General features: G+C 45.1%; 1 protein-coding gene across 11 annotated transcripts in view; it reads left to right on the forward strand.

The window, feature by feature from the left end:
• Positions 1 to 23,802, forward strand: part of SEC31A (SEC31 homolog A, COPII coat complex component) — a 39,547-nt gene extending 15,745 nt beyond the window's left edge. For 2 of the 11 annotated variants that reach the window (XM_083861756.1, XM_083861759.1), the window contains exons 15-29: positions 2,064 to 2,139; positions 2,774 to 2,952; positions 4,438 to 4,564; positions 4,714 to 4,859; positions 6,511 to 6,684; positions 7,213 to 7,386; positions 9,941 to 10,033; positions 10,686 to 10,815; positions 11,809 to 12,165; positions 15,375 to 15,422; positions 17,286 to 17,344; positions 19,253 to 19,525; positions 19,918 to 20,037; positions 22,151 to 22,222; positions 23,070 to 23,802. In XM_083861756.1, coding sequence (XP_083717882.1) covers positions 2,064 to 2,139; positions 2,774 to 2,952; positions 4,438 to 4,564; positions 4,714 to 4,859; positions 6,511 to 6,684; positions 7,213 to 7,386; positions 9,941 to 10,033; positions 10,686 to 10,815; positions 11,809 to 12,165; positions 15,375 to 15,422; positions 17,286 to 17,344; positions 19,253 to 19,525; positions 19,918 to 20,037; positions 22,151 to 22,222; positions 23,070 to 23,249 — 2,208 coding nt within the window. In that variant the 3' untranslated portion in view covers positions 23,250 to 23,802. The remainder of the gene's footprint in view (positions 1 to 2,063; positions 2,140 to 2,773; positions 2,953 to 4,437; positions 4,565 to 4,713; positions 4,860 to 6,510; positions 6,685 to 7,212; positions 7,387 to 9,940; positions 10,034 to 10,685; positions 10,816 to 11,808; positions 12,166 to 15,374; positions 15,423 to 17,285; positions 17,345 to 19,252; positions 19,526 to 19,917; positions 20,038 to 22,150; positions 22,223 to 23,069) is intronic. The other 9 variants (XM_083861760.1, XM_083861761.1, XM_083861763.1 and 6 more) reach the window with 9 other exon arrangements.
• The last annotated feature ends 1,777 nt before the right edge of the window (positions 23,803 to 25,579 follow it).

Genomic DNA, 25,579 nt, shown 5'->3' on the forward strand with positions numbered 1-25,579 from the left:
TAATGGTAAAATTGGACTCTTATGGATATTTTTTTTCCTCTGCTTCAGGCAGTATGTTCAGCCAGGTTTATTGCAGGAAGTTTGTGCTGAACCATGTCAGCATTTGGGGTCCTACACCATTTGAACAGCATTGTTTTTAGCCTCGTGTTTTATGTATGCAGTCTGGTCCCTAATTAGCCCTAAGGACCCACCCCCTGCCTTGTGAGGTGTCACTAGCACTGAAAACAGTGTATTGCTGTGTGAACAGGCCAACTTCATTCTTCCCCATCCCCTCAGTCTCCCTTTAGGATTAGAGCTTGGGCTGGTAGCTGTGCTTCCTGTGCTTGGTGCCTGTCTGCAGCTGTCTATGGAGATGGGGACAATGGTTTAAGGCTCATGCATGTTGGGGTGGTGCACTTGACTCCACATAACAGCCTGTTAAAATCACTAAAATGAGAATGCTCTCCTTGGGTTAGGTGCTTGATTGCTTGTTAATTCTTTAGGCTCTGTAGTGACAGACACGTGTCTGACAGTGTAAGGGTTTTGCTGTATGCAGTCATGAAGATACTGGATGTCTTGTAAAAAATGTCTCTTCTAGCAGAGAATTCACAGCCAAACGTTACCTTAGCCCACCTAAATATCTGTGAACCTGGCCTGAAGCCACTGGTGATGCATCAGGGTGTGCTGTATCATAGATAAAGTAACTGGATGGGCACATTATTCCTGTGCTAATCACAACATGCTCTCAACCAATACCAAACACACATCTGGTGTTATCTGGCAACAAATAATTTTCCAGACACTGTGTTCTTTTCACAAGCCAAACATAAAGTTTGTTTTGCTTTTTTCCCAGTCCAAATGAATGTCTTTGGTCTACTGTGTCCTTCAATTTAGCTGAACAAGCAGGGTGTTCCTGAGCTCCCTTCATGTACTTGAGCAATGACTTGTGACAGAAGAGATGGTTTGTGGGTCAGGTTCTGCACTCCACTTAGCCTGTGCTGTGAAAATTGATGGTGAAGAGAGACTTCCCTTTTGATACAATTTTCTATTATTGAAATGTTTTCTTTGAAATCCCCAAATCCAAGTACTCGCACAAAGTGGTCTCTGTCTTAATTCCAGGGGAGTTTTATAAAAAAGCAGCCTCTGTCTACTGAGCACTCCTGTACTGAGTGCTACACTGGACTTCTGTGTTAAAAATTAAGGTTGTGTTCATGTGTAATTTGCTTAGTTAAACTGGGATCTGTATCTAGTGCAGAGGGTTTCAAGGATGAGCTGAAATTCGAAGTGGAGCAGAGTGGAACCTAGATAGCATTAATGGTAGACTGTTCTTGATAGGGGTTAAAGCTGAAAGAGAAGGGAAGAAAAGAATTCTGATTTTCTCATTGTAACTGTAGCTTTGCTTGGAGGGGGTTGTGTGTAATGGGTGCAGATGCAAGCTAGTACCTAGGATCCAGGTGGCTGGCTGCTGGTACTTGTGAGATAAAGGAAGTTTAATTGGTAAAGCAAAGAAAAACAAGGAATTAATTCACTGCTTTCCATGAGCAGGCAGGTTTTCATCCCTAAGAAAGCTGAGCTCCATCACATGTAACAGTGGCTTGGGAAGAAAAACACCATAACTGCAACCATCCCCCTCTTTCTTCTTCCTCCAGCTTTATATTATGCTGAGCATGATGTTGTATGGCCTGGAATATCCCATGGGTCAGTTTGGGATCAGTCATGGTTGTATCTCATCCCAACTTCCCATGCACTCCCCAGCTCCTCACTGGAGGTGCAGTAGAAGTAGAAAAGGCCTTGGTGCTGTGTAAGTGCTGCTCAGCAAAAGCAACAACATCTCTGTATTATCAACACTGTTTCCAGGACAAATCACACAGCCCCATACTGGCTACTGTGAAGAAAAGTAACTTTACCCCTGCCCAAACTAGCACACAGAGATAACATTCTCTTTTAAGTTAATGGTCTCTGAGTTGACTGGTAGTCTGAAGTTTTAAATTTAATTTCCAGTGCAAGAGCCATATGATTTTAAAATGTGTGTATTTTCTAAGTGTTTACATAATCTCAGAAATTATGCTTTTCCTTTCTCTTAGACGCCGAAGGACCATAAAAAAGAAACTGAAGACTTGGGATCTGCAAAGACAACATTTAACATTTCTGTTAGTGGAGGTACAAAAAAACCTTGATATTGATTTCATTATATGTAGTGTCACTTGTAAGTACTGATTTTGATACTGGTGTTCCAGTGAGAAGGCAAATTCTGCACAGATTATGAAGGATTGTAATTCCTTGCCTCTACCTACATTCTCACGCCATCTCGAGGCACTCGAAAATACAATTTCTTGAAGGAAGGAAGTTATACAGCACTTGTGTATCCTATTGCTGCCATGCAGCTGCACTCAGTGATTTCTGATACAAAAGAAGACACGCTTGGTCAGGCATGAAGTGCTGTTTATACAGAAACTCCCAGGGGATCTTGAGTAACACAGAAGCCACTGGCCCCTGTCGAGGTTTGACTTTTTATGGCACTATTCAGGTAGTTGTTTCAGAGGCCGTTTAGACCTCTAGAAACTTGCTCTGTCACAAGGTAAGTAATGCTTGACAGTGCCCCTGTGGCATGGCTGTGCCCACGTGTGTTTAAAGCTGGAGGTGAAGGTGAGCACCCCTGTGAGTACCTGGCCAGGAGCGGGCTGGATTGCAGACAACTGTACCAGCATTGTACAGTCAGGCAGTGTCACCTGCTGCTGCATCTCTCAGTGGCTTTTGTGGCAGCATTTGGAAGTGCACCCCTGTCTCTTTGCAGATGTGGATGGGCTGATCACACAGGCTCTGCTGACAGGGAACTTTGAAAGTGCAGTGGATCTGTGCCTGCATGACAACCGCATGGCTGATGCCATCATCCTGGCCATTGCCGGCGGGCAGGAGCTGCTCTCCCGGACACAGGAGAAGTACTTTGCCAAGATGCGGAGCAAAATTACCAGGGTATGTGTTCTCAGGTCAGAAGTAACATGCTCGTATGCCTTTGGCAACTCCCTTTTTCACCTTAAAAAGTTTTCTTGCCATTTTATAGGCTTATTTCTGGCAGACGTTAGTAGGTGTTCAAGTCAGTAGGATCTCAGAGCTGGAGTTGTGTTACTCTTTTTAATGCACTGAAAGGGGGAGAAGAGGCACACCACCTGAGAATCAGTACACAAGAGCATTCTTTATCCCATTTCCAGTGTCTCTTAAGTTACATGTACACTAATAGATTTTCAACAATAAAGGCAAATACCTTAAGCAGGGCACCTTTCAGTCTGCTGTTCTGTCACATTTTTCACAGATGAACCTATGCTCAGGGCCAGCAGCATTATGTTGATTTCTGCCCGTGATCGGTCTTTGCAGATTTTGCTGATGGTTTGTTTTACTGCATGCATAGAAGTGAGAGAGAAGTACGCCCAGGGTAGATTAATCACCCTTTGTCTAGGAGACAGCATGTTATGGCCAGCTGGTTATTGCTATTTTCAGCTTTTTGCAGTGCTAGGTTGTACAAATCTTTTCTTTTTTACTACCAATACGAGAAAGTAGTGACAGGAGGAGAAGTGGCTTTAAAAGAACAGTTGGTTTAGCGAGGGTGGCACCTTTTAGAGGAATTTCTTTGCTGTAGCTCATTCTTTGGGAAAAGGTGTTTCTATGAAGAGCTGACCCATTACCTGTGTTGACAGGCAAACACTGACCTTGTAGTTAGGATGTTGTATTTGTTGATCAGGTGTGTTTTTTCTTTTCTGGTCCCAAACTGCACACATACTGCTTGTTTAGCTGTTTCTGAGCTTAGAGTCTTGGGATGAGAAGGGCTTTGTTCACTAAAGAGCAGCACAACTGCCAAGTCTGTCTTTTGTCCAAAGCAAAATAACTGGAGGCAGAGTTTTAGAAGGGAGAAACTAGAATTTCATTCTGAGGGCTGTGCAGAGGCAGCCTGGGTGAGTGCGTGGAGGGTAGGGGTACTACAGCCAGCTCAGGTTGATATTGCTGCCAGCTTGCTGCTTCCTTTATGCAGCCTTTCTAGCTGCCCCTCGCTCGTCAGCTTGAGACTGAGAGCTTAAAGCTGATTGAAACAGTTTAACAAACAAAAATTCATACATCTCCCTGGGCATTGTGTAGAAGACTTTATAGCTAAATACTTGGTAGGTTATCTTTGTCTGCAAAAATAGTGCTGAAAACCATTTGCAACAGCTTGTGAAGATTTGTGTATTCTTTTCTTGTACATTTTGTAGCAAGAATAATTGATCTCTGTGTGTTCTCTGAGCTTGTTCTGTGATTTTTTTCCTTAAGTAAGATGTGCTCTTGTGCAGCTGTTGAACTGCACTGCAGTACCTGTCATGACCCTGGATACAGTGGGGAGGAGTACACTGGAACAGATCCAGATTATCCTGTGTCTTACACAGAGGAAATCCTACCAAGATCTTAACTGTGGTCTCTCTCCTGCTCTAGCTCATCACTGCAGTTGTAACAAAGAACTGGAAGGAGATTGTGCAGTCCTGTGACCTGCAGAATTGGAGAGAGGCTTTGGCTGCTGTGCTCACTTATGCCAGGCCAGACGAGTTTACAGCCCTTTGTGGTAAGGACACTTCACAGACTGGGTAATTCCAGAGCAGTACCATGGCTTTGCTCACACTTCCTTGGCCAGTTGCTTCCCCAGTTTCGGCAGTGGTGGGGAGGGATTCACCCAGAGTGATTTATCAGCATCTTTGTTCTTATTTTATCTAGATCTCCTGGGTAGCAGGCTGGAGAATGAAGGGGACAGTGTTCTGCAGACACAAGCTTGCCTCTGTTACATTTGTGCTGGCAACGTGGATAAACTTGTTGCTTGTTGGACCAAAGTTCAGGATGGAAACAGCCCCTTGTCCCTTCAGGTTGGTAATTCTTTTAAAGATGATGTTGGGAAAACACAGACTGCAATCATTTGGCTCTTAAATCAGATTATCTAGTGGAGAGCTTTGATGTCTGATGTACATCAGGACGCAAGCCTTTCCTTTCTGAAAAAATAAGAAATATAATCCTGGAAAACATGTTGGGAAATACAGTGGCCCTTGTGCTTGCCTTTTCTTTGGGTAGTGGTACTAATTCACTTCTTGTGTACAATAATTGTAATACTTAGTGTTTTGGTATAGAAGGATCTTTCAGTTCTGGCATCTTTTGTGGTTAGAAAATACTTGGACATTTCTACTTTTGGAAGTTCAGGAGAAGAAATCAATAAAATTAGATTTAAATCTGGAGAGACAGTTGTAGGAAGGCTCTCATGAGAGTTTTCTTGAGGGGTTTGCACATACAAAGCTTGGTTTCCAGCAGTGGAACACATTGCTTGTAGCAGATATCTTGAGGGAATAGGGTTGATGAGTGGAATGAAGCAGTAATGGAATAATTTATTTTATAATACAATGTTAGTTTCTTCCATCTGTTTAAGGCCTTTGAAGAACCAGTTACAGAAAGTACTTACTTGATGATGCTTTGAGACTCTTGTTTAGTTAATTGAAGGAACTGATGTGTATCTGAGTTTTGCTTCATGTCATTAACTCTCTGAATTATCAAAATAATGTGATTTTGAGTACTTTATTTACAGATTTACCTTCAGTTTGAATTTGCATTTTGATTGCATGGCTTTGGTCTCTCAGGCAGTAAAATTGGAAAATATTGTTGAAGTCCTAATTAGGTGACTTGTTTACTATGATAGTGACAATAGAACTTTCTTTTTTCTTTTTTACTTGCCTTTTTTGAAGTACTGGTTTGTAGAGAAAAACCAGAAAAAATAGCTAGAAAACAATTTTTATTAGTAATGTATGGCTGAAATCTTTTGTGTGGTCTCATTAAATCTCTTGTAAGATTTTTAAAAGGGCTTTAATTTTGGCAAATGAATATTTGTAGTATCCTTCAGTATAAATACAGCAAGAAAAACGTAAGAAAACTGAACAGAAAACGTTTCTGTAATTTAAGACTAGAAGGAAACCCAACTAAGACCAGCTCTGGTGTTGGGAGATGTGCAAGGAAGGCAAGATACAGAGTATTTCTGGTGAATATCAGGAAAACCATTTTACTCTGACAACCAGAAAACTATGGGCACCTCTTCCAAGGGAGTTTTTAGATCCTTTTAAGATGGATAAGAACTGACTTCCTAAAACCCTGTAAATGAACGTGCAGCAGCACATAGTAGTGGTGACAGGTGTGACACTGTCTGTTTGCTCTGAGGCTGTCACCAGATGATTTTATGAAAGCATCCACATGATAAACATATTCAGTGCTGATAGGGCTATGAAATCCTGTTTAATAAGAGCAGTTCTTTTGAACTCTGCTGGCTCTGCTGTTAGAAGCTGTGTGGTGGGTGGTTGCTCTTCTGTCCTCTGGGAGCAGCCATGCCTTTGGTGCAGCTGTGGCTGTTCAGGAAACCTGCACTTGGCTTGAGCTCCCCACTGGGTCAGAGGGATCCTGCTAGGGACAGTCTTTATCCAGGGCCTACTTTACTTTGTTGTTCTCACTTGTAGTGGGTTTTTTTCCCTCCTGATCTTCCAGGATTTAATAGAGAAGGTGGTGATCCTGCGCAAGGCCGTGCAGCTCACGCAGGCCGTGGACCCGAATGCCATGGGCGCCCTTTTGGCCGAGAAGATGAGCCAGTATGCCAACCTGCTGGCTGCTCAGGGGAGCCTGGCTGCAGCGCTCACCTTCCTCCCTGCCAACACCAACCAGGTAGGGGCCCTTCAGGCTCTTTGTTCCCTCTCTGTCTGTGAGCAGGTGTGCTTCAAGTAGAGGTCTCTGCATGGTGCAGTTCAGCATCAGGATGCACATGCACCTTGGAAATTTGGCAGTCAGGCCATTCCCCTCACCCTGTAATGGCCTTGCTGAGCTGGCAGACATGCAGAGACTTCTGCTCCCTCTTGGTTTCATATCCGTGTGCCTGTGGCCAGTGGCTGCCAAAGGATGTCCCTCCTGCAAGCCAGACATGGCAAATGAAATGACATTTACATTTGGTTGTTCTCTTCTGACTTCCTACCTTCCATCAGCTGGTATTTGTAGACAGGCTGGTTTGAGAATGAGGCAGGCAGTTGTAAAGCAGTTCCAATGGCCTCATGTCTCATGCAGAAAAGACTTATTCCAATGAAATAGAGCAGGCTTCTGAGAGAGCTCATCAGTGAGTGGCCACTCAGCCTCTTGGTGTGATGCCTGGGTGCCAGGCAGTGCATTTCACCTCCCTTGCCTGTCCCTTTCTGCTTGCAGCCAAACATCGTGCAGCTGCGGGACCGGCTTTGCAGAGCCCAAGGGGAGCTCCCCGTGGGGCAGGACGGCCTCAAGGCACCATATGAGAGGGAGCCCGTGCCCAAAGGGAGAGCTGCCCCTGCGGCTGGACGGATGCAGGCGCCCCAGGCCCCAGCCCAGCAGTATTACCAGCAGGTAAATGGGCTTTGGCAATAAGGGAGGGACGTGGTGCTTGAGTTCTGCAGAGCGATGGATGTAATAATTTCTTTCCTTTCTCTTGATCTGAGGCTGTGTGACAAACCTCTACTGAGAGCCTTGTGCTGAAGGTCATTGGTGCTTCCTTTCAGTCAGTACAGATGCCTTCTTTACTCCTCATCTGGAAACATCTTGTCAAGTAGCCTGCTTCTGAAGATTAGGTGTTTCTCCCTTTTGTTTGGAAATGTGCTTCAGTGCCAAGGACAGCTGTGTGGGAAAGCATTGCAGGAGTTCTCTGTGCTTCCTCTCACAGTTCCTGATGTTGTCCCATCCCTGCAGGCCTTGGGGCTTGCTCATGCTGCTCACCAGCCTCCTCTGGGGCAGATTATTCCCACCCCTAGCTCTGATTGTGGCTGCAGAAGTTGCTGAGCAGTGGCAACAGCAAACTGAGGGCACTTTCTTGCAGCTGTGGGTACAGCCTGCTGTGAAAACACCTTCCAAGCCAGGTGTAAGGGGGCTTGGGCTGGTGGGGAGGCTGAGAGTGAGCTGTGCCACAAGAAAGACCTGGTGAGTATGAGACTAATAAGGGAGCTGTGCAGGGAGGAGGAGGAGAAATAGGGGAGGAAAGTTCCCTGTTTTTACCTCTAACCTGAGGATGACACTGCAGCAGAACACACTGGCCATCAGGGCAGTGTGGTGTGTTGGGCAGCCCTGGCTGTGTGTGTGCTTAGAGAGCACTGCCAGGTCTCTAATTGCCCAGCACAGCACTGCAGTTCATCTAAAGGTGCTCTGAGCTGGGCTTTTCTGAGAGCAGAGCTATGTTAGGGCTGTGGCTGTTCTCCTTATGATGAGATTGGCACAAGCAGAGGTACCTCTTGTCTGTGTTGCCCCCAAGCACTCCCTGAAAAACCCAGGGCAGAGGGAAAGAAGGGATGAAAGGTTGGTGTGGGGGAGAGTTGGGTGTTCTCGATATCAGCAGTAGTGTGTGCCTCTGCCTTCTCTCCAGGGTGTTAGCAAGGTAGATTTCAGAAGGGACAGAGCTTTCATCCAGGATTTACCTTGCTAACCCCATTGCATACGATTTTAAATGCATCGTGATTAATAATCAAGTCTCCTCTGCTGTCTGTCTTTGGCCTTCTTCCTTGTAACCAATGAGTTGCCTTGAGAAGCAAAGCTGTGTGTTTCCTGTTTGGCTCTGGAGAATAGCAGCTCTCCTCTAGGTGTTGAGATATGAACAATGCAATTTTAAAGTAGAATTCCCTCTTTCTCCCACTGTTTTTGGAATGCTTCAAGCAATTATCTCAGCAAGCCCTGCTCTTTAATTAAAGGCTGGGTGTATCACAACTCCACGAGTTCACTGGGAGTTACAACCTCCCGTGTTGCTGGCTTTTCATGGAACTCATCCTCAGCAGGAAGGGCTTGGAGGGGACAGATGTCAGTCAGAAAGGTTCCCAGCTAATGAACCAGAATGGAGATAAATTACATATTCGAGTCTTAGGATACTTGCTCTGTTTGACTTCCTTTTAAGAAACGATTTGTTCAAGCTTGAGGTAGCCTTTGTGTAACTGCTGTCCCAAATAGGAACTTGTTCTTAACACTTGGATTCCCTTCAGCATAGTTTTGTTGAAGCCTCTTTTTCATCTGAATAAACCAGCCGTGAAAGGGGGTGAAAAAGTCTTTTAGACACTCCTGTGATGAGTTATGCAGGCATTAGCAGTGGCTGTGCAGCTGACTGCACCATTAGCCTAGTACTGTGTAGAGTTAGAGACACAAGAATGAAGCCAGCTGAGCCAGCCAGGGCTGCAGGGTCACAGCTTTCCCTCTGCTTATATCCTTGAACCCCAGCCATGTGTCCTGCTGTTGGGCAGCATGCCCACTCCTTGCTCAGGAATGTCACAGGCACAGGAAGTTCTTGATTTCTGTCCCATCAGAAAGGTAGGAGTGGTTGTATGGAATTGAAGCTATTTGGAGTGACAAAAAAGGAAAGTGGAGGAAAGGAGCTACGGGAGACTGGCTAGGAAGCAGTTACCATTAAGATGTGTATTTGTGCATGTGCAAGGGCTGAATACCAGTTTTTAACTTTTTTAAATTATATTTTAACCTTTTTAAATTCATCTGAAGCTCAGTTGAAACAGACTTCTTTTGTGTGAGGCATATGATTGAATTTAACATGGACCCTGGGGCTTGCAGCTGTGGTTAGTGATGCTTGCTGACGTGGACCAGTGGCAGGGGGGGGCTTCTGCAGTAGGAAAATGTGATGAAGGATGGAGACCTGGCTGACTGGCTCACATAACACTGCACTTGCTCCACAGCCTCTTGTAGCTGCAACTCCACTGTGCTTTGTCCTCACTCTGCAATTCACTTTGGCTCCAGTGCACAGTGATTTTTGTCTGTCTTGAATGCGATTCCCTTCTTCCTCTGAGATTTTATGGCTGTTACAAGTGCCAGCATGCAAACCTTCTTGCGTTCTTTTCTTTGCATCTTGTTTTGTGAAACCCTTTAGACTTTTTTATTGTTTTGTTTTCCATGATTGGTATTTCTTTGTTCGATTCAGGTTAGAATTGCCCCTACTGTCACTACCTGGAGTAACAAAACTCCTACTGCCCTTCCCAGCCATCCTCCTGCAGGCTGTCCCTCTGACACACAGGTATAACCTTCATTATTCCTCTCTGAGCCTCTGCTCCACCCCAATATGTCCCCTGGTGTAGTCTGTGTGTTTGGCACAGTCTGGTACAGATAGATGGAAGGAGCAGCTCCCATGTATGCTCTGGGTTTACTCCTCTGCATCTCCTTACTTTTTTCCACCAATGCCTAGAAGAGTGGCACTGGAAAGTCTTGAGTGGGAACTCAGCGTGACCTGAATTTCCCCAACCCTTGTTCCACACTGGAATATTTGTAGCATGATTTTTCCTTTCCCCCTTTTCCATGGAGATTAGAAGCTTCAGAGTTACCATTTCAGTTTAGTTGAAGGATGGCAGGGTGCTCTCGGGCTGCCTGAGCACCAGGCAGCACTGGCAGGGAGCTCTTCCTTGTGCAGGCAGGTGTGTGCTGCTCTGCTTGCTGCTGAAGTCACTGCACATCCAGCTGTGCTTTCAGTGCTGTGCTGGGCACTCTAAGGCACTGGGGTGGTTGGAGGCATTTGCCCCTGTGCTGGTGATTCCCTTCTTCCAGGGAATATGGTTTCAGGCCTTGAAACATGAACTCATCATTTTGCTGCAGTTCTGCTTCAGCACTGCATTACCATTACTGATTATATCCTGTCTTTCCCAACCATTTTTCCTGCAATATTTTTTTGACAGGGGGAAAACCCACCTCCTCCAGGGTTTATTATGCCAGGTGCTGTTGGTCCCAGCATGCCACCACAGCAAGCCACATCTTCCAACTACAGCATGTACTCACAAGCAGGAACACGACCAGCGTACCCACAGAGTGAGTAACAGCAGCTTCCCCCTCTCTCTCCCACCTAACTGGGGCAGCATTAACTCAGGGATAACCAATCCCCTCCTTGTGGCTGGGAGTGTTCAGACCAAGCCAGTCCCGTGGTTCTTGTGGGCAGGGGAGAAAGGTGAGGTCACATTGGAAGGTTGTCATTTCTTGGTGGGGTCCAGACATCAGACACTCTCTGTCGAACATTCCTCCTCTGCTGAGGTGTCTGCCCACAGCTCAGACTCACTCCTCAAGTTAGCCCAAGGTTGTGCTAGGGTTGGCAACTCCAAAGTCTGTGTCCTGGGAAAGCAGCACAGGCCTGGTAAAGAGAGACACAGCTCTCCGTGTGCAGCTGAGCCATGCATTTCTCATTGGGGCTCCATGGAAATGGGATGAGGAAATGAGGGCAGTAGTAGAGGTGAGTGAAGAAGGGGGCAGAGCCCTGACTCAAAGCAGGGACTGAAAGTACTGGCATTAAGGAGGAAAAATGGCTATAGATGGGCAGAGGCAGTGACATTAGACTGCAGGGCCTGCAGTGAAAGAAAGACTGTGAGCTTACATTCCCTTCCAAAGTCTATATTCATTTCCTTGGGCTAAGTTTTCCCTTTGTGAAGACCTGGGACAGGGCTTTCCTTTCTCTGAGAGCCCTTGTGAGGATTGCAGTGGTCCAGAAGACAGCAGTGTCCATGTGTCCCAGCCCCACCCCAAGCAGCATGGTGGCTCTGGGCTGGGAGGTGTTTGTGGGAGAGCAGCAGTCCTTTGAGCCAAGGCTGTCCTCTCTGTGCCTCCCTGCTCCCAATGACAGGCTGGGGATTTGAGCAGTCCTACAAGTGCAGGCAGAGTTGAGGGAGGCAGGATTTGGCTGGGCAGGTAGGTGGTTTCAGGGGGTAGGGGCATGAAGAGAGAAGAGTCAAGCGAAGAAGGAAGCTGAGGCAGATGAAACCTGCTGCTCTGTTACGAACTCACTGACTGACTGTTTTTTCTCCCTGTTTGTAGCATATCAGGCCACACAGCAGTACTCCTCTGGAACAGGGGGACCAGCTCTCTATCAGCCTCAGCAGCCTATTGCTGCCTCTGCTTCAGCCCCTTACCCCAGCCCTGCCCCTAACACCACCCCTTCCTACCTGCCCTCTGCCCCTGCCCACTCCATGCCCTCCCCGCTGTACCCCGGGCAGCCTCAACCCTCCCCAACGAGCCTCAATCCCATCTCTTCCTTCCCTGTTCCTCCTTCTGGCACGTCCTTTCAGCATGGCAGGCCAGGACCTCCAGCAACTTCTGTGGCTTATGCATTACCTACTGGACCAACAGGTACTCTGCCTGCAACCAGTGACCTTCCTGCATCCCAGAGAACAGGTCTGCGCTTGGACAGGGGGGCAGGCAGGGAGGAGGGAGGGGTTTGGTCTTCACCCACTCAGTTAAATATGCACTTTTTACCTTGTGAATGCTCTGCAGAAAGTTTGCTTTTGCTTAGAGATCACTTCAAAGCATTTCTAAACCACGTCATCACCCGTGTGCATCTGTGATAGGGCTGCACTAAGCAGCTCGAGCAGTCACCTTTCTCTGGTGAGCCAGACCTTGCCATAGTCACAGAGCTTTTGTCTTGCCCAAGACAGGATGCTACAACAGGCTTGTTATGAGCCTTTTGTATGCCATGTATGATGAGTTATGGCTCAATTTTAGCATTAGTGTCAGAGAGCAAAGTACAAAAATGAGCAAGTTTTCCTAATCGCCGCAGACAGGATGATCCCAGTTCTCGCAGAATGATTTTGCAGATGTGATTTGGCCATGTCCCTGAGGTTCTTGAGCAGCCTTTTAAGCCCAGGATTGGCAGCATATTTAATTCAAACAGCATTTCCCGTGGCATCAGCTCTTTCATTGTTTTGTCCCTAACCTCTTACTGTGATGGGATTTACTGTGGCTGCAAATGCCTTAAAAGATAATGAGAAGTGATTTAGAAATGCTTTTACGTGTCTCTTCCCTGAATGTCAATTAAAAGCATGTGTGTGTGGCTGACACTTAGGAGCATGTTGGAGCATGCTTGATGAGAGAGCACTTGCTGAGGTGGGGCTCCATATCTGCTTGTGACTGCCTGGGTGTCACTGCTGGGGAACAGTGACCTTGCCTGCCATAACAAACCTGGCCCTTCACTTAGCAGCCTGTGAAACAGCAGCTTTGCATGTCACACAGTGCAGGAAGATTCAGCACTCCTTTTCTAAACCTCATGAACATCCTTCACATTCAGGTGGTCCAGCTGAACAGTCAAGGAGCAGATCTGGGAAGCAGAGGGTACAGGGAATACTGGGCAAGATTTGAGGGATGTTTTGGGCATGTCTTCTCTGCTGACAGACCCTAATGTGTCCACTGTCGTTGCCTCTCTTATTTTAAAGTCTGTGAGGAGTGATGCAGTGCAGAAAAGGAATTTTGCCTTTGGCAGCATGAATCCTATAACTGGGTGCTCCTGTTGGTGTGTTGAGGCTGGCAGCTCACATGCCCCCTTGTGTTTGGGGGAAAAGTGGTCTTTTGCTATGTCAAAACATAGAACTGGTGTAGGACTCCCAGACTTGCAAGGGGAGAAAAGGCTTTCTCCATCCACCATGCAGCCAGATTTGATGTCCTTTTTGGTTTTGGAGGTGCTGTACTGTAACCTCTCCTGACCCCACATTACAGGGCATGTCAAACTTGAATCTCTAAGGCAAAGGAATTATTAAATTGGACAGAGGGAGAGGTGTTGGGTGGGGTTCAGGCCTGAGATGTAAAGCAGCACATTATAATGCAGACAGCAGAGCTTCTGCACCTCCAAATAAATAAAAGGAACAAGAAAATTGTTCTTTCTTACCCATTTTACTACCCAACTTGCATCACTGGCAAGCACTTCAGATCTGCCACTTGCAAAGTTTCTTGCAGTGTTGTGACTGAGTCCACATGGCATGCTCAGTTGGTGAAGCTCTTTTCAGAGTTGAAGTTGTTCACATTAGGCTTTTTATCAAACTTTCTGAGATGCTGCTTCTGGTTTTCCCAGCAGCTGTGATGAGCAGGGTAACTAGTACAGAGTGTCAGACCTTCAGGAACCCAAACTTGGGCATCCTCTCTGATTTCTGCAGCCTTAGGCTGAAATGCAGAGGTGGACTGCAGGGCAGGGCGAGGTGCTGAGCTCAGGATGGCTCATGGATACACACAAGTGATGATTGCAGCTGGAAAACTATGGAAAAAAGATGAAGTGTGTCTGAAGAGCACACACTGTTCTCTTCCAGTGTTTAGATTACACTTTTCAGAAAGCATACCAACAAGAATGAAAACCCCCTTGTTTTCTAAGTGCTGCAATGACTGTACATGCTTAATATGCTTAACCACCAACACATTTTCTGAGCAGTTGCACTGCCTAGTGGGGGATGCTTTGGGATGAGATCCTGTAGAACCACTGAGATCCACAGTCAGAAGTAGAACTCATCTGTAACTGAGTGTTCTGGTGCAGTGATGCTGATCCTGGCAATGAAGTGGTGTGCTTTTGTGTGTGGTGATGATCTTCTCTGGGAACATCATGCTTCACTTTGCCAGTTGTGAGTCATTTAAAACTCATTTAAAGACAGGAGTAAGGGAGGAAGGAAAAAAATATCTCAAATCTGAACTCTTGAAAAACACCTCACCTTTGAACTGGCTTGGATTTAAAGATACATGTAAAAAGGAGGAGTTCTGTAAATATTTTCTGTTTTTTTGCAAAGGCACATAACATCAGTATGTTAAGCTGTGCTTGAAACTTCTCTGAGTGAGAAAAGCCCACATTTAATTTTATTTTCAACTCCTCTGTTTTGAGACAGATCTTAGAACCTACTTTCAAGAGTTCTAATTTTCAGCAACTTGGTGTTTAAAAATGCAATAGACCAGTCCTGAGCTAAAGGAAAGGTTTGCACAAGAAGTAGAAGCAGGCCAACCCCAGGGACAGGAGTTATCCCCGAAGCTCCTTTCCTCTTTGGAATGGTGGGGGCTTTATTGGCTACATTTTGCCATTTGGGTTTGTTGCTCAGTCTGTGTGGGCAGTGTGTCTTTTTGTGTGAGTGTAAAGTTGATGTGCAAACATACTCATGTTGCTGGGCTGCATGCAGTTGAGAGTGTGCCTTGGTTTGAGAAAATACTTGGGAGATCCACCTTAAGGTCAAGGTACTTCAAGCATCTCTTGAAAAGCTTTCTGGAATGGTAAAATGGTGTTGAGAGAGTTGTGGCTAAGAGTAATGGTCTGCCAGCTGCACTGGAATAGAAAATGAGAACACCAGAAGAGATAAGAAAAAGGGCCAGAACGCTGCAACATTTGTTATAAACAACTAGAAACACTAATTTACTGCATGGGAAGAGCAACAGGCTTGTTTTGGGGGAAGGTGGACCAAAGCAGTTCCATGGGGAGCTTGAACAAATGACTTGTCTCCAAGCTGGTATTGTAATTAGGCTAGGTGGTTTTTTGTGCTGGTGCATGTTGTGAAACTAAATTGCTGGTCAAAAATTAAAGACCAACTGCTTTATTATTTTTGAAGAATTCTTTTTTTTTAGTTATCTTTGCATTTTGTCTGCAGAAAGTCTACCATCTCAAGACCAGGCCTCTCCCTTCACAGGTGAACTAGGTACCACCTAACCTGAAAATAATTACAGCCACTACATGAAATTAATTGAATGGACATCAATTATGCAAATGTTCTTTAAAGAACATTAAGTGTGATGCTGTTTGCCAATTAGACTTAAATCAAATCGATTTTTAATTCCTTAATTGAAACCAATAACAATATATCTGGAGTTTTTAACCACAGAAACAAATTCTTTTAAAATATTTTCCTTTTTTTAATGCAAATTATTCCAGGAAATTAACAGCAGTAACAGTCTGGGAGATTTTTGTAACATGCTACTCCTATCAGTTAGACTCCCCATATCTGAAATACTCTGGGATTTTCAGGATAGGGAGAAATAGAGGAGGCTGCCAGGAGATGGCACTGCCTTTGGTTAAAGAGAAAGCACATGTGAAGGGGGTTTTAAATAGTTTTTCATTTACCCCTTTAACATGCTCGGCATGTGGAACTTGCTGGACAAAAGCAAATGGGAGTAAATGAAATTTCAGATAAATTGAGCAAATTCTGCAGTAATGTTAACCTGCGCTAAGCTAAATTCATCATCTGCTAAGTGAAAAACACTGTGGTGAAAAAGTCCATTGAGCAGGGATTTGGGTTTGTTGGCTCTTTGTGGCTTTGTGCAATAAATCCTGATTACTCGGGGAGGCTGCAGTAATGCCTGGATGGAATGCCGTGGGCCCAGTTCCATGGGAGGAGATGGGCAGCTCTCTCTAATGCACTAATGGGAGCTTGGGGTGCAAATCTCACAGCTGCAGGGGGCTTGCTTTCTTGGGAGAGCAGAGCAACACCCCAGACTTGGAGTGAATCTGCTCAAACATCCTCTGTGCTTCCAGTTTCAAACAAATCACCGCTGGTACAGAAAGCCAGATTAATCCATCTTGCTCAAGCAGCTCTGCTCTGATTTGGGGATGCAAAGCACCCAAAGCCATGCTGTAGCTGGCAGGAGAAAGCTGGGTTTATGGCTCTTTTGTGTTTCCAAGGTGACTGGGTGAACCTGGCCTGAAATGCTTAAGGCCACTTATGCCTCTTCTTTTTGTGTGGTGTTGCTGGGGAACTCCATGTACAAGTGTTGTGGATAAGCTCTCTTCACATACACAGTCTGTGTAGCAGAGCTTTCTTGGGCATGGTAGGCCCTCTTCAAAGGCAAAAGCTCAAAGCTCTTTTTTCCTGCAAGAGAATAAAAAGTTAATAATTAAGTTATTAACTTGAGAACAGTTGGTCAAGATCCCAAACCTTGCCCAGTGAGCACAGAGCCTAAAGGGTCTGATGGCAAGGATGTCTCCTAGCTGGCACAGGAGATATTCTGGCCTGTTGCAATTAAACAGATGGGACTTTTGTTTTTTCATACAGAAAAGCTGAATTTTTATTTACATAGTTCATTTTTATATGGTATCAGTAGGCACTGTGTGTGAATTTAATTTGTTAACAAATTATTGAAATTTAGTTCATTGGTTGGTAATGGCTGTTGTACATGTCTATTCATCTTTATTTCTAGATAGTTTTTTTTTTTCACAGATTCTTCCGGGAGAGACTTTTTGTTTTTGCAAGTGCAGCTTATTTTTTTTTTTACAAGAATAGATTGTTATGCAAACTGGTTTTTATTCTCATAATTCTTTCTCATGAGAACTTAACAGGCTAGCTGCACCCAGCTAATTAACAGGTGTAAGCCATGATATCAGAAGGCCTTTCTTGTATAAGGTCTTTACCTGTGTGCAACACTGGCCCTCAGGGAAGGGCAGAGGAGCAGGCAGGTCAGGGCAGGCTCTGCCAGTAGAGCCATGGCATGGGTCTGGCCCAGCTGAGCTTAAGGCATCACTGCCCTCCACCCAGGTACTTACAGTCTCTGTTTTCTTTCTGTCCCAGGGCCCCAGAATGGCTGGAATGACCCTCCCACCCTCAACAGAGCTGCCAAGAAAAAGAAGGTACTCTAGCAAGTCCTACCTCAGCACAACTGAGTGCTGTTCACCTGAAAAACAATAGTTTAAGCTGCTTCTGGGAAACCTGTTGGCAGGAGAAAAGAAGAGAAGGGTTAGCGGCAAACAAAAGCTGAATCTCATGGGCAGAAATGGTCTTTATGTCTCTCTAATATCCATTATCCCTCTCAAAATGTCTAAGCCTCTCAAGAGCTGGGGGTTTTGCTGAAGTTGTGGTTGTTAATAACAACATTGTTCATGGTTCGAAGCAAATACTTCCAACTGTTTTCATCTGCAGTAAAGCAGCAGTGTTTTGCAGGAGATGATACTTAGGCAAAATGAGGAGGCTGTGCAAATTGTTATAGATTATTGGCATTGCTGGAGCTGAAAGCAATTTATCCTGATTAAGGGTCTGACCCTGAGAGATCTGTTGAGAATAAGACAATTTCCATGATGGCCATAATGTAGTTTTGCAAAATGGATTTAAATTGCAGCAGGGCAGGATAACTGGGAACACTTGGCATGGAGCAGAATGAGCCTTTTCATCTCCTGGTGCTGCTGTAGCCAGGAGTATCTCCACAGCAGTCAGTGTTATCCACCACTCTCTGACCCTGGGAAGCAAGAGTTAGCTTGGAGCATGTAAAGTGTGGGGAGAACAAAACATTAGAGCAGGCAAGATAAGGTCTGAGTGAAGGCAAAGGCAGAAGTCTTTCTTACCCTTTGGCTTTTGGTCTCTGCAGTTCAAGGTGAAGAAGCTTTTGGAGGCTGGATAGAGAACTCTTAGTGTCAGAATAACTGCTGGAGCAGAGAGCTCAAGAAACAGCCTACTGCACACAGACTTTTTGCTACTTCTATGTGTGTGTGTCACAGGCACAACTTCTGCCATAGCCAAGGCTTGGCTCCCTCTAAATGAGGAATGTGTTTGTTGCATTCCCTGTTGAGTATTTAACAAATCTGTCACTAGTGTTTCTATGTTTGTTTCCCTTCTGTCCACTGTCTGAGGGGTGGTTTAGGATATTATAAAATGACTCACCACATGGACTATTATAAAATAGAAGAAATGTCTGGCATTTCAAGCCATAATTTTCAGCTGTTTTCCTCCTAACTAAGAACTTATTCACCACTCAAAAGTTTATTGCTGTGATTCATTTCCTTTATAATAGATTTTGTTGCTGAATTGGGATTTTTTTTCCCCGTCCCAAACCACTAGCTGAATTCTAGCATCATTCATTCAGGGTTCTGTAATCTTCTCTTTTTTTTTTTCCCATGTCCACCCAAAGAAATGTGCACATTCCCATGGAAGCCCTTTCTGTTGTTTTGATTCCTGCATCATGTGTAGCAGAGGCCAGTAGCTCATTTTGTTGTTTCTTCCCTCTACCAAATGTTTGTGAAACACCCCTGTGTCAAGACTGGCAGATGCTCAAGGATGAATCTGAAATGCCCTGGTAATCTGCCTTAGTGCAGACCTGTGTGCCAGAAACTTGAAAGGCTTTCAGAAGCTTTACTGGGGCATGTTGCTGGCTGTGACCTACGTACTGCATGGACAAAAATACACCCTTGAAAGTGAGACACAAAAGTCTAAATATAATGACCCAATAGTAAGAATAGATGTAGGTGTGGGTTAGTTTTCTCTTCTAATAGTGCTGGTCTGCCAAACCTCTGATTAGGAGGGAGAGTGGCTGTGATTTGAGTTGGCTGCACTCAGCTCTTGTGTCCCGGGGCAGGCTGGGCTGCCCCAGGGCAGTTCTTACTGTGCAGCCGGAGGGATGGGTTTGGTTAGCCAGAGTGCAATTCTGTCCCTGTTATTTCTGTATCCAGCACCCCCAATTACTGTGGTTTGGGAAGTCTATAAGAGCTGGGTGTTGTGCTGTGCCTGCAGCAGCCACACCAACATAAATGCCCTGCTTTTTTCCCCAGGTCCCTGACAACTTCCTGCCCCCGGTGCCCATTACCTCCCCCATCATGAACCCGCTGGCGGATCCGCAGTCTCAGATGCAGCAGCCCCAGGCTCCAGTCCCGCCCAGCAGTGCACCCAGCTTCCAGCCTCCACACCTCCCTGCGGGGCAGATGGGGCTGCAGGGTGGCTTCCAGCCTGCTCCCCAGCCCCTGGGGCCATCCATCATGCCACCCACTGTTTCCAAACCCAGCACGGAGGGGGCCCCAGGGGCCCCAATTGGCAATGCCATCCAGGTAATGTAGACCCAGCATTGTGTGGGTTTGTTTATAGTTTGTAGTAGAGCCTGCCAGGCAGGATCCTGTTGTCCAGGCTTTTCTTGTAACTGTAAAGTGCACTGTGGAGTTTCTAGGCACTGGCTTTGCACCATGCTGGCATTTGGCATTTTGTAATCTCCACCTAGATGGCACTAATCCTATAGTCAGTATGGGCAAACAAGCTGCTTCCTTCTGCAACTTTCACAGCTTCCCAGAGGGAGCAACAGCAGGTGCTGTAAAGTCACCTCCACGCACCCACAGGGAAGAAATAGGAGTTGTGCCAAGCTAGGTAATAATGCCACTCGGTTTAGCTGAAAACAACATGTGGGCACAGTGACCTGGAAAAGCCTCACCTGTTCTCTGTTGCTCAGCATGTGCAGGCACTGCCAACAGAGAAGATCACCAAGAAGCCCATCCCTGAGGAGCACCTTATTCTGAAGACTACCTTTGAAGCTCTCATCCAGAGGTGCCTGCTGTCTGCTTCTGATCCGGTAGGTGATATCTGTGACTTGTGATTTCTGATAGCAAACTCATTTCAAAGGGAAACAACAGGTACCTGGGAAAGGGAAGGTTAACAGCTTTAACACAACCACTGGAGCTGGATAGGAAAAAAACATTTCCCATGGCAGCCTTGTAAATGAGCCATCCCTCCCAAAGCCTCTCATTTATTTCTGATGGCCAGTAAATCACATGCCACCACAAAGCCCTGGTGCTGACTGTTCAGCTCGTGCCTGCCACATGCTAAAAGGTGGTGCTGGTGCCATGCAGAGGGCTTTGTGCACTGAATTTGCTTGGTCAGCAGCACAGACTCATGCTCCTGTCAGTTCAGTATCACTCAGTTGCTCAAAATCCTTTATTTAAAGGCTGTAGAGCGCACATACACGTGTGTATGTGTTTGTTTGTGTATATAGTGTATTCTGCATTCTCTTTGACCTTTTCTTCCTCTAAGTGCCCTTCCCCGAGACAGACAAAGAAGGCAAAAGCATTCCACTCATATCTGCACCTGGGGATTGCTTTTCTGCTCTGCCAACACATTTTGCTTGCTTCTTGTTAAGTCTCTCTGATTTTCTTAGGCAGTGAAAGTGATTCAGCCCTCGGAGACAAGGGACACCACCCTGACTGTACACATCAGTTGTTGTCAGAGCAAATACAGGCACTGCTCAGCTATTACATTCTAAAGGGGAAAATGGGAATGGGAACTTTAGAGCGAGAACATCAGTTTGCGCTTCCACCTAATTGCTTTGGCTGGAGAGATGTCTTGCTGTTCCCTAGACACAATTTATTCCTCTCTGTCCTAGCTGACCATCTGTAAAATGAAAATAGCAGGTGCACCTTTTCATGGGTTTTGAAACAAATGCTCTGTGGTCAGGCATCTGAGAGTTAGGCAGTCAAGAAGGACTGGGGGTTTCTTAGCTGCTCCTGCTGAGGTACTTTTTCCTTCGATATCTCAGTTCCTTGATGACATAACTACTGCTGAGTTTTTCACATGTGGCCCAAGGTCCATGTGTTGTGTTCTCCTTTATGCCATCTGAATAGCTTTCCCTAATTTCCAGCACAGCAAGCAGCCAGCAGTTGGTCTTCACCCCTGAGCTAGAGCATTCCCACAGGCTTTATTTTCTCCAGATAATTATTTAATCCAAAGAAATGTTTCCAGTTACCAGGGAAAATGGTAGTTATGCTAAGTGAAGATGGATTGATGCACAGATTGATTTAGGAGGAAATTCCAGTACTTTTGTGCACTGATGCCATTTCTGCTGCTGTTGACCAGCAGGCTTTTTGTGCTCCTGCAATTGTAACCTTGGTGCTTTATTACTGTTTTATTACTCTGGAGTAAAATCGACAATTTTAGATGTTGTTAAAGAAAAAAAAAAGTGGATAAAAATTAATTTCTCCAGCAGCTGCAGCTCCAGGTGAAATGTACTGGGGTTATTTTAAGAGCCTTTGGTGGCAAAGTAATTCCAGGCACATCAGTGGGCGGTTTACTTTATAAAAGTTACGAAAGCACAAAGTGTCTGTAAGGACAGATTGGGTTAGGCTATTAGGTTTTTTGTTGACACTAAAAACTTACAGACAAACTGCTGGCTTTACTTTACTCACATGAGGAAAAATATAATTGGGATCTGCCATAAATGATGACTGAGTTGTACACACTTAGAACTGGAGAATTTGCGTGTGCCCTTAAGCTCTCACTGATGTTGCTGGATACTTCATTCCAGTAAGAATTTTATCCAGTTATCATTATGCTTTTTCAGTGAACCATAGAAAAAAAAAAAAAAACAGTGCTGTGACTGAGAATTCTGTCTCTTTTCTTATCAGCTATATGCCAGTGGGGTTTGCAAATGGCCAGTGGCTTTTGGGATGCACCTCTACAGTTTTCCATTTTCTGTGGACAAATTAAGTGTTTACACGTGAAGAGCTAAGTCATGTGGTCTTTCCTAGCAAAATCAGGGGAGAAGAGTACACAACAAAGAATCTAAATGATGTGTTAGGAAAATGTTGTTGAGGAAGGAATTTGATGTGCTGCATGGACCTCTTTGTAATGATATCACATCAGTCTGGGGTTCTTAAAATTGCTGGGCTTTGATGTATTTATTTGTCTTGCAGCAAACCAAGAGGAAACTGGATGATGCAAATAAACGCCTGGAGTTTCTGTATGACAAACTTAGGGAACAGACAGTAAGTTCTGTTTTCCTTCCCCACACCCCTCAATCACGTATGGCCAATGACTTCATTGGTGCAATGCTACTTCTGCAGTATGTAGCACATGCTCGCTTTTTCTTTGGAAGTGTGCTCCAAATCCATTTATTGGAAGTTTGCATGGATCTCTTAGGAAACAACCAGTTACTGTACTTGGCCCCACATGCCTGTGCAGACTTCACAGTGTTGTTTTGGGGGTTGTGTTATGAGCTTTATGAGGTGGTGCTGAGCCAAAGAGCAGAGTTGAGTTCCTTGTAGCAGGCACAGTTTCTCTGCTCCAGGCAGGAACTGAGACACACAGCCTGGAGTCAAAACACATCCCAGGGGACTTTGATGTTGGAGGCTCACTGACTTCACTGGAAGGCAGATGTGCAAGTCCTTTTTGAAGATAATTTTTCCAAAGCCTTCCAGGAGGCTTTGGCAGAATAAAGGACTGTGCTTAAATGTCCTAGTACCTTAAGATTAGAATGATGTAATCCTCTTGTTGTCAGGCATGTTTGCTGAGCAATTAACCTTACCCAAAGGTGTAAAAGCTCAGTAGGTGTTTCTGCTGCCAAGAATCTGTCACAGCAGGTCTCCACCCCAGGGAATTGCACCCAGGGGCTGGCAGGGAAGGCTTGCAGGGTGTAGCAGAGAAGATCCATTCTGCTTGAAGTCTATTGTTAGACTTCCCATGACTGTTGGCAGTGTGGTGCAGCCCTGAAGATGGCTATCTCCAGAGAGAGGAACTGAGTGCTGCACCTTCCTGAGGGTCAAGTGCCACACTCAGAATTTCTCTTTTTGGTTTTTCCTTTGTGCTGACCTGCCTTGCCTGCCTTCCTTGCAGCTCTCCCCAACCATCATTAGTGGCTTGCACAACATCGTGAAGAGCATCGAGACCCGCAACTACCAGGAGGGACTGAACATCCACACACACATCGTCAGCACCAGCAACTTCAGCGAGACCTCTGCTTTCATGCCAGTCCTCAAGGTTGTCCTCACCCAGGCCAATAAGCTGGGGGTGTGAGGCAGCCCTGCACTTGCCAAGCCCTGGTGGTTGCTTTCCCAAAGAAGTGCATTTCTACGGCAGACATGCGGGAAATGGACCAAAAGCTCGTCCTCACGGCATGGCGCAGTAGAGCTGGCAAATGGCATTACACTCTCCCTGCAAAGTACTTTGTTCTAGAAGGGCTGTGGAGCCCTGGTGCTTTTCTTCTTATTTTAATCCTTTTCCCATCCCTAACGAATTCTCATCTACAAATAGTATATTTAATGGCTGATGTCCCATGTCGTCAATTTTTAGGTGCATGTCACACTGCTAAAAAGTGGCTTTTAATAACAGATGTGTGTGTTGAAACAAAACAAGATAGGTTGTGTATTGGACCCTAAAACAGATTATTCCCTTCCACCCCAGTGTTCCTTATCCACCAGATTAAAAACAGTCTGATCATGTTACAAGCGTATATGGTCTTTCATTTTATGAAGCTGCTTGCAGTTCTGTTATTACAATTTACATGTTAAATAGCTTAATTGTGCACTGGGGCAAATGAGCAAAATAAAAGCTAATGTGATATTTTCAATAAATGTAAATTTATTAAAATTTGTCTTTATGAAGTGCAGTGGAGAGATTTTGAACTGGAGTACAGTAGGGCTGTTTTCCATTGTGTCCTGGGCATGAGAATACTCTTGTTTTTCCTCTTTATCACTAAAAGGTCTGTGTTGAACATAGAAAGATCAGCAGTTGGTAGAAATGTCTGGGTTTGGGAAACAAAAGAAGCTGTTTTGCATGAAAACAACCTAAAATATCAGTGCTTGTGGAATGTAGATTTGGCAATGCATGCTTCAAGAAATAATCTCAACAACAATGTAAATCACTGCTGACTTCTGTGACTTCAAACAGATTTGTTAGACAAAACAGTTTTATTTTCCAGCATTTTCTTACTTCATAAGCTTTGAAAATTGGTGAACACAAGGCTTCAGCTTGGAGCTACTTCATTTCAGGAGTGAAACAATAATTGGAGTAAATTTTTTGATCTAGGTTATATTTTCTAAACAGTGTTACAAGTATTCTTGTATAAGTGTACTTATAGCAGTGTATTCAGCACCTTTGTGTCTTGATTCAAGGTAGAAAAGTTTTAAAAGAACACCTTCAAAGATAAACAGCAATAATTTTTTTTAAAACCTCTCACTAGAGTGAAAAGCAGCTGTACTGGGCTGGCCTGTGCTTTCTGTGATGCACTGCTCAGCAAAGAAAACAAAAAGCAGTCTCAGTACTTCAGGACCAAACCAGCAGATAGGAGGTGATGCTACAGGAATTCAGGAGCTGGCTTTGCGTATGCTCTCCCTGAGTGTTTTTGAGAGTTCTTCTGGACATGGAGTAGGAGTGGTGGCATGCACTGGCACATGTGAAGGACAGGCAGATGGTCCATTTTTTGGGAAGCTGGCTGTTTCTGGTAGTGCCAGCTGGGGAAGACTGATGGTGTATCTTGGTTTGGATAGATGTATCTGCCAGGATACCTGCCACGAAGATTGGAGTCTCCCTTGGAATGTAAACTGCCCCTTCCCCCTTTTCAAATTATTATAAATTTGCAATTAAAAGGCTGTTAGGCAAAGATTTTGGGAATAGGTATAGCAGTTCTTTACTAGGGATATTAAAAAAAAAATGTTGTGGTACAAAAGAATAAGCAAGCAAACAAACAAAGAATCCTTGAAAACCCTGACAGAGTCAGAAATACAACCCGATGCCCTGTTGGTCAGGGCCTTGGAAATAGTCCAAAGTCAGCCCTCCTGGAGCGGCAGGTGTGGTCCTGTTGGAAGCAGAGATGGTCCTGTGGAGCCAAGGATCCAAGAGATGGGTCTAGTCTTCCCTTGGGGGTCCCGTGGGAACACCGTATGCCTGGTGACACTTGTGGCTCCTTTTTATCTAGATGGAAGTGGTTTGCCTTCTCCCTGGGTAGAGCATCTCACAATAGGATAATGAAATCTGTTTTGCCATTGATGAGCTTTAATGGTCCATTAACAGAAGATATTCTCATGGGGGTAGTGGAAGAGTGAACAGAGATAAGACACACTGCTCCATCTGGTTTTAACAGCTGGCTTGGGAAGCGGTGGAAGACTGAGCAGAGATAAGAAACAATAGCCCACCCGGTTTTTAACAGCTGGTTTGTTATCAGAAAAGGCAGTTACCCCCTCCCTTCTGGAGTTACAACAGATAAGAAAGAACCTCCCCAACCAAGCTTTGGCCATCTCTTTGTTTTGGTCAAGTACTCTTTAGGTATCCAACGCTTAGTCTCCTTGGTAACTTATGGGGAAAAAATTCTTTAAAGTAAAAAAGGAGCAAACCTAACCCCCAACATG

Source organism: Zosterops lateralis (assembly GCF_965231275.1).
Source record: "Zosterops lateralis genome assembly, chromosome: 5".
NCBI classification, from domain to species: domain Eukaryota; kingdom Metazoa; phylum Chordata; class Aves; order Passeriformes; family Zosteropidae; genus Zosterops; species Zosterops lateralis.